The sequence below is a fragment of the Gopherus flavomarginatus genome, chromosome 3 (genome assembly GCF_025201925.1).
Source record: "Gopherus flavomarginatus isolate rGopFla2 chromosome 3, rGopFla2.mat.asm, whole genome shotgun sequence".
NCBI lineage: Eukaryota > Metazoa > Chordata > Testudines > Testudinidae > Gopherus > Gopherus flavomarginatus.
In genome coordinates, this window is record NC_066619.1 from 165,757,450 (window position 1) to 165,766,501 (window position 9,052).

The 9,052-nt window shown below is 38.9% G+C and overlaps 1 protein-coding gene across 1 annotated transcript in view; it reads left to right on the forward strand.

The window, feature by feature from the left end:
* Positions 1 to 3,091, forward strand: part of GRID2 (glutamate ionotropic receptor delta type subunit 2) — a 1,109,147-nt gene extending 1,106,056 nt beyond the window's left edge. The window contains exon 16 of the mRNA XM_050944015.1: positions 662 to 3,091. Coding sequence (XP_050799972.1) covers positions 662 to 1,084 — 423 coding nt within the window. The 3' untranslated portion in view covers positions 1,085 to 3,091. The remainder of the gene's footprint in view (positions 1 to 661) is intronic.
* The last annotated feature ends 5,961 nt before the right edge of the window (positions 3,092 to 9,052 follow it).

A 9,052-nucleotide genomic window follows, 5' to 3' on the forward strand; every position in this document is an offset into this window, starting at 1 on the left:
GATTGTTACCAAACTGTCATTAATCTAAATCACACATACCCTGGCTCTAAACGTGCACTTTCATGATAGGCATCTATTTGTAGCACATACAGCTTAGTACTTAAGATGCTGGGTTTGAAAATAGATGCATTATAAGGTTAAAGAGCACCTGTGTTCCTTCTAATCCAGTCAGCATCAGTCAGTTGGAAAGATTTACCACTGATGTTTATACCTGACCTCAGCTGTTGTAAATTAGCACAAAGCATGGGTGGCAGGTATCCTAGGCTGGGGGAGACTGTGCCTCCTGAAACAGCCTAGCATGGCCCTGCCCCTAGGTTCCCCCCTGCAGTTTCCAACACTCTGCAATGGCCAAGGCTGGCCAGCCTGCCTCCCAAAGGGACTCGGGGCAGCTGGTGCTGGGCTGTGGGCTGTGGTGGGGGTTCTCTGGGCTCCTGCGGGGAAGGGGGCAAAAGGAGGAGGGGGGCAGGGCCTCAGGCACAAGGGGAAGGGCCAGGGACTAGCCTCTCCCAACGTCCGGGTCACTGGCCGCCCATGGCACAAAGTTTTAGTTAAAGTTAGACTAAGTTTTAGTCCAATTTCCTGGGCAGTTCAGGTTCCACTGTAAAGATTCAGTCCAACAAAAAGCAGCAACAATAAATGGCCCATTCTTTTTCTTTCCCAGGATGACAAGGAAATTGACCTGGAACATCTTCACAGACGTGTTAACAGCCTCTGCACAGATGACGACAGCCCCCATAAACAGTTTTCCACCTCATCAATTGATTTGACCCCACTGGACATTGACACGTTGCCCACACGCCAAGCACTGGAGCAAATAAGTGACTTCAGGAACACTCATATCACCACGACAACCTTCATACCAGAACAGATCCAGACTCTTAGCCGTACGCTGTCAGCTAAAGCCGCTTCTGGTTTCTCATTTGGCAACATGCCTGAGCACCGAACTGGCCCTTTTAGGCACAGGGCGCCTAACGGGGGCTTTTTCAGAAGTCCTATCAAAACAATGTCATCTATCCCATACCAACCAACTCCTACTCTGGGGCTCAATATCGGTAATGACCCAGATCGAGGCACCTCCATATGAGCTTCAGACCAAGCTTCTTCATTGTTTCTTTTTAGGACTCCCTTTGCAAGGAGCAGCTGTAATATTGTGGGACTAACATGGATGTAACTTTTAAAAAAAAAATCAGGATTCTTAGTAACAACTCACTATTTCTCCTCCTGTCCCCTGCTTTCTCTGTCTCCTCCTCCTCTTCTCGTCACCTGTTTCTTTAAAAAAAAAATCCCACTAGTTTTATATTAGTACACTTTTCATATACTTTAAGTATAAGAAATGTGCACTGAATATGGATAAAAGATAGTTATTTCACAGAAGGGCGTTTGTATCTCCTCTCTTTCCCCATTTTTTATATAATTGCAATAACTTCAATCCTTTACATTTGTTCTGCTGCATCCATTCAGTGCTCCGCTGCTGTTGTGTGTCCTTTTAACTGTGGACCAAAGGCAAACCCTGCAGTAAAATAAAAACAAATTTAAAAAAAAGGAAAAAAGGAACAAAAACATTCAGGCCACATAATATGAGAATGCAATTTTGTAGGATTACAAAAAGCCATTATTATGCCAGTAAAGACTACAGTTAAATCTACTTTTGCACTGCAACAGTGCATATGACCTTTATGTGATTGTACAGTGTTAAAAGTTTTTCTTATGTACAGTAAACTGTATTATATGGCAGAAGCCTCTGTTGTGTTAATTAGTATCACATAAATATATATACATATGTATGTGTGTATATATATCTATCAAATGGCAGCCGTTGCAATTGCAATTCATTTAATAAAGCTTTAGTAAAAATGTGTTGTATACAGGAAAGCTATACAGTGCAGGGGGTCTTTTTGTTTAGAAAAGAGATTGGCTTTAATATTATTCTGACTTGTATTGTTTGCCAACAGAGCTTATTTTATACTTTTTTATTAGAACATCCGGGTTAATTTAATGTTTGTACCCAGATGTAACTCATTTGATTAGATTTTGCATTGGCTATTCAGCAGTGTATAAGGCTAAACTTGGTAATTTTACTTTTAATTAATTTAACCAATGGAAAAAGCTCTCTTAGGTAAACCACATCCATGGATAACTAATACAGCTCTAGAGAAGTTTAAATGTAGATCATAGAAGGTTAAGAAATCCTTTTCCAAATCAGTACCATCAATCAATACAATAATGGTGTTACTGGGACAAAAAACCCTTGAGAAATATTGATGTGGCCTTAAATAAAGTCATATATTATGCTAAGAAAAAAATGGATTGAGCTATTATTTTAACCCTTACTATAGTCATTTATATTTAGGGGAGCTGTGTAATTTTTATATTGGTGCCAGCTATATAGAATGATGAAAGAACAGCAATGAGAGCAAAAACAGTGCCTGCTTTGGCACAGGCTTCTTGAAGTAACATTCTTATCTGTTAGAAATGTAGAATGAGCTTTCAGTTTGTAATCCTTAAAACCAGAAATGTTGTTAAGTAGAAAACAAGCAACTTATCCCATGTTGAGTTCTTTGTTTTTGTTAGTTTGGTTTTTTTGGTTTTTTATGCAACCATACACTTACGTTAACCTAACCGATTCTATGGCTATAACTGATATAGGAATCAGCCTATGTGATTTGCTTTAGGGGAAATTAAAAGGTATATTCTTCAGCTCTATTCTATTTTGATGCTAATTCTGTTCTGGAGGAGCATCTTGTACTGTCAATGTTTTTGTACTAAATCTTCAAATATTGTCTACTGTGTAAGGCAGAACAATTTCTTATCATGCAAATAGCCATTTTGTTTCCAGGGTAGCAAGTATCTAAAAGCATGCACAACTTGTTTCCCCTTGTAACATTCATGAACTCATACACAACTCTGATTTCAAAAAAAAAAAAAAGAAAGAAAAAGAAATTTCTTTACAGGCTATGTAGGGACATACCAGATGTTGCAGTGATTTTAGCTATAAACAAACTGTTAACCATGTACACTATTTAAAATAGGCCTATTTTGATGTGTTGCCTATTATACAAATACACAACACTTTTTGGAGGCCTCAGTTACAAGTGGCAGAGCTTTCTGTGTATAATTTGTCTAAATAATTTGTCTAATAAAATTGTTTTTTAAACCTGCTTTTCCTCCTATTTGTCCTAAATAACATGGAAATGTCAAACTGTGTCTGCATCCTTCAATTTAAGGTGTGCATTATTTAACATTTATATTGTGGTAACCCACAGAAGCCAAGAAAGTGTAGGTCCCATTGTGCCTATGAGATTCTATGCTGTGTCTTAGCGCATTGGGAGGGAGGACTAAGGTGGCTTTAAGCAGTCCCTGGCGTAATTCAGATAGCTGTGGGGTCTCTCTAACTTATGGCAGCAGAGCTGCCCAAAATCTTTACAGAACTACATTCTGAGGCCCTGCCTCAGGACACCCCTTATCCACCATACCTGCTATACCAGGGCTTTTGTGGAGACCTTCAAAAAGCAGCCTGTGACTGTCGTCTTCACTTCCATCACTGAGGAAATTCTCTCCCAGCTGGATCCAGAACTTTATAGAACTTCTTTAGCCCCTTCACCTGGTGTAAAGGGCTGGAGCAGGGATGAGTCTCACCTTTGGTGTTGTATTTGAATATATAAGATGTATTGGGGGAAAAACAGCAACCATCCTTTAAAGCAAGAACTGTAAGTACTAGAGCCTATGCCTTTCATCATACCCCCTGTAGAATTCTCATGGAAATCAGTGTGAGATTGACAGGGACGTCAAGTTTAGACCTAAACTGCATTCTCCCCAAATTCTCACCTACTTTCAGAAGCACTCAGTATCTGACCTATCTCAATCTCAGCCTAGAAGTTCTAGAAACTTTCTTGATATATGGCCTATTTTGTTCTGTTGATTTATTTTTATAGGACTAGATTCTGCCTCCTCATTTAAAATGAAATCATAACGTACTCTGTGAGTAGCCATACGCCTATGTCCTCATGAGTACAGGTGGCAAAATATGCCCCTTAGTTAATTACAGTATTCTCGATCTTTATTCATTTGGGTTGCATATTTTCAGTACTATCTTAAACTAATGGCCAAATTGATATTATTTCCTTTAATATCAATCATGATGTAGTCATTTGGGGCACCCAAATTAATACCAAGTTTTCTATTGGATTGTTCACAACACTTCAGCTTTCATTAACTGAACCATGATTTTAAAGCGGTGCTAGCGTTTCATACATTCACTCAGCCAGCATTAATGTTATATGGGACAGGGTGTTTTAGTTTTCAAATAAATATCATGCTATCCCAACTCATTGCTAGATAACTAAATTCCACCTTGTGAGAATTTCAAAAGCTAAGGTTTGATTTAAAGCCCTGTAAAAGGGAAAACTGATTTGGTGAAAGTTACTTAGTTATGTTTTAAAAGAAAAGCACTAAGAGATAAGTTACGTAGCTCCATCTAAAAGAAAAGCAATGGGCAAACACGTATGCATATTACACTCATTGGGGGTTAGTCACAAGTACAGTTATTTGCATAAGTATTTGCAGGATTAGGGCCTGAATTAGTCATTTCTCTAAGATAAACATGAATGCTTGAAATTTGTTGTGCTCCAGTCTGCACTAGATCATTTCTCTTGCATTTCATGGGTATCCTGTTCCTATCATTTATACTCATTGAAAGTAGCAAGGCAATAAAAACACTTAAAAGCTAGATAATTCTAAAATAACTCTGCCAGTCAGGGTATATATTGCGGGAGGGGGAAACAAACCCTGCAAATATCTCTCCTTCCTTTCAAAACAATGTGATACAAATTTTACTCTGGACTATTGACAAGTGTTTAAATTATTGCAACTCCATCAAAAATAGAAATGATTCTTCAAGAAAACATGAGTTGCTTATAGAGTAATTCCAATTACCCAACCAACTGAACATATCCCAAATAGAACATCTATCTAGAATGCTTTGTGGGTTAAACTATGCTGGCTAAATACAGTTGTTACAGGCAGAGCTCACTGTTTCCCTGAACAATATGGAAAAGCTTTTTTTTTTTCCTCTCCAGAGAACCACATTATAAAAGGATGCTAGAGACTAAGAAGGGGAGTAACTATAGTATAGATCTCAAAACAAAACAAAAAAAGTACCCATGCAAATCAAGAAAAGGTGGGGGCTATCATGGGGTCTACTATAGTGTGGTCAGGGCCAACGTTTCTGTGGTCATTTCTTTTGTCTTTACTAATGGAAATGCTAATTTTACATCTTTGACTACTGCAGTCTTCCATGCTTACTTGGGATACTGTAAAGCAGGCAGAATTATAAGCGCACCTTTCTATGCCAGAACTCCCACTGTATGCAGAGCACTATTTGCTGGGTTTGCTTTAATTTCCTACAGGTGTGCAAAGTGGACTGCCTTTAAAAGTAAAACATACTTTTTCTTAGCTGTAAGCTTTCCTGATCCAGGATAATGTATAAAGGCCTCAAAACAACAACTGAATCACAACCAACATTCAGATTATTCCCCTTGTTAACCCTACAGTAAACCCAGATCGTTGGGTTTTTTAATCTTGTGTGCAGGATTTTTAAACATTTTAGTAAAATAGCTGTCTGTAAGAATGGGTCATATCAACAGAGTTTTCTGAGTAACAGGATGAAGTGCACGTATGCACTCACAATGCAAATCAAGACTGGTTGGTTTAAACCAAATTATTTTAGGCTGTGATCTTGTCATATTTCAGCAACTAAGACAGATTACTGTTTGTGAGGCTGATTAATATCCTATGGAATCTCTAAGTCTAAACCAATGCCCTAAAATTAGAGATCAATGTACTTCATGAGGGAATCATCTCACAGACAAGAGATAAAATCAGTATCTACCTAGGTTCTCATCTGCCACCCCCCATTACCATAGTACCTCACCTGACATTCTCTACTTGACACCCTTGTGAGGTAGGGAAATATTACGCCCACTTTACACATGGAAGAATGAGACACAAAAAGATTAAGTAATTTGCCCCAGGTCACATAGTAAGTGTGTGGCAGAGCCTAGAAGTCAACCTAGGCCTCCTAAGTCCAGTGCTATAACCCCCAGACACTCTTTCCGCTCTGATTACTTGTGAGAATTAAAAATCCCATGGCATGTTTCACAAGAATATGGATTACCTGGGCACACTGCAGTCTCAACTTCATCCAGAAAAGTGAATTACTGTGGGTGAAGTTCAGCCCTGTGAAGAGACTTGCACCACTTAAGAGTCAGGCCATATTACCATGTCCACGTGGCACCAAGTAGAGCCCACCATTGCCCCAGAGGAACCTGTGATACTAAGGAGAGTGGGGAAGCCCAACCAGGAACCAGAACTTGTGCTGGGGGCTCAGTTTCCTTGCAGGCAGCACTGGTCTCCATTGGCTCCCTGGAGAGCTGCCCAGTTTGGCCACAGGCCCTGCACCATTTCTGTGGCAAGCAAATCACATATGTATGAGCACACTTCAGTGGGACATAATGATGAGATCATGATTTTTAACCAGAAAAAAGGGACACACTAGCCCTTTATTCTCATAAACTACAAAGAAATGTGTATTTCATCAAAGAGGAAAAGAACTTAATTCTGACCTATGGCTTGTTGGGTGTTTTCAGTAGGAGGGATTCTTTTTTTCTAATGTATTGGTTTTATGCCCTTGGTGTTTAAATATTTTAAGCGATACTGTTGGGGGAAAGTGTCAGACAACACGTTTATCAAGTGGCAGTATTATTTTTTGTGGTTGTAGCATTTGTAGCTGCTGTTTCTTGAGTTTGAAATTGTATACATAATGTAATGAGAAAGTGCATAGCATTAGCAATGTATGGAACTACGTCTGCATGTATTTGCATTTGTGGCTGCTCAAAATGGGAAATTCATATGTATATATTATGATAGCCATGTTTCTTTTTCAGAAAGGTTTATTTTTTCCTTTTCATCTTTTAAGATTACTGATGAAAGAGTAGTATTTATTTTGGGTCAGAGTTAAGTGTCAGGCTTTGTGATGAAATATACATTTCTTTACATTTGGAAAAAAAACTTTGTGGACAGTGTAAGATTTTATGATGTCCTCAGCTATTTATTTACTTTAAGTGCTTGAGTTCTGTAAAAGATGTAATGAGTAACTACACTGTAGTCACTTAGCAATTTAAATTGTTTTTTCTTTTGCTTCTCGAACATCCAAGTGTTTTTTGTCTTTTGTGTAGCTAAATGAATATACAGGGCCTGGTTCACTATGAGCTGACTCCAGTTTCATGCTGGTGTAACTCCATTAAAATCAACACATTTAGCTTGGTATGTTACTGGGCATATATTCATTTACAGCTGAAATAATGCAGTGGCAAATCAAACCCACTGTTTGCACAATATTAAATACAGGAGGGTGGGTAAGTCACACCGGGTGATCAAATTAAAGGAGTAAGTTGCACTAGGGGGAAGGAATAGCTCAGTGGTTTGAGCATTGACCTGCTAAACCCAGGGTTGTAAATTCAGTCCTTGAGGAGGCCATTTAGGGATCTGGGGCAAAAAAAAATAGTTGGAGATTGGTCCTCCTTTGAGCAAGGGGTTGGACTAGAGGACCTCCTGATATTCTATTATTCTAATCAAGCTAATAATATCACCTGCATTAAATGTGTATCTAACAAGCTACATATTTTCACTATGTGGTAGTTAATCCCACAGATGTACACAGTACAACTTTCACGATAAAAAAGGTCTAGTTTGAGTCAAACAACCAGAACACAGGTCTCTTGGTTCTCCCAGGCAATTACTAATCCTAGGCCACAATGCCACTCAGCCAAGTCAACAGAACTCCCTGTGCTTAAGTAACCTCATCTGAAAGAGTGTGGTTTACATATACACAGAGCTTGAGTGAGTGTCAGGCCAAGCCCTGCATGAGGGGCAGCACACGGCTGGCCCTGACCACACTTTCCTTTTGCTCCAGAAAAGAAGTAATTTACTGCAGCCAATGCTCCCCCTTCCCCACCTGCTCAAACACACAGCAATTCAGCTAAAACCCCCAAGGAGCTGAGGGAGTGGATGATAGACCTTACGCTACTGCATGGATAGGATAAAGCCAATTATAATCTGGCCCATAATATATATTTTTTCCAACTATAGATGTCAAAGTGTGTTAGAAAGATGGGGTAAGTATTATTAGCTACTGCCTCTCCAAAATAGCCCTGAGGGCTCATGATATCTTGAACTGAAACCAATCAGTGATCCAGCACTAAATATAATCCATCCTGCATCTCAGGCCTATGAAACTGGGGAGGAACGCTCTGCCTTTGTAGCATGTGGAATTTTTTTTTTAAATGACAGCTGTTTGAATGTTCCATGGATTTGGAATAGTAGAGTAAGTCCTGGTGGGGATGAATCAGTGGACACAGTGCAGGTGAGGTGGTCAAAGATCAATGCACTTATCACATGGCTCTGTAATGTACAACATTTTTCACCTTCACCTATGCTGTGTGCAGGAGTGTATATATAGTCTGCAAAATAATTTGAGAAGCCTTTGGATGAAAGGGGTTACATAAATATTAGGGGATGGATTTTAAAGAGTACTCAATATTGGACTAGATCTGCTCTCACTGAAGTCAAAAGTAAAACATCCATTAATTTCTATGGGAGTAAAACCAACACTGCACTTACGAAAATCTCACTCAGGAATATTAATTTGCCATTTACCAGCCTTTATATTTTAGTCTATGACAATTTTCTCTTTTGGCACATTTTTGGAATATCAAATAACTAAGTTTTTTATTAAAAGACCTAAGTCCTATAAAAGCAATTAGGCCATTAAAAGCAGTAGCACCTCTAACAAGGCAGCTGCTGTTGGAAATACCATTGGTACTCTAATGAAGTTACACCAGAAGCCTTCTGTATGTTTTTTACTTTGAAATAAGTGTAGACACAAAACCAAGACAGAATCCTCCCTCCTCCCCCCAGTCTAATCATTTGACAGTATCCCAGAAAGGCTGATTCCTAGTATGACTTTTAAAGTATTCAAATGTAACAGTGATTTCTT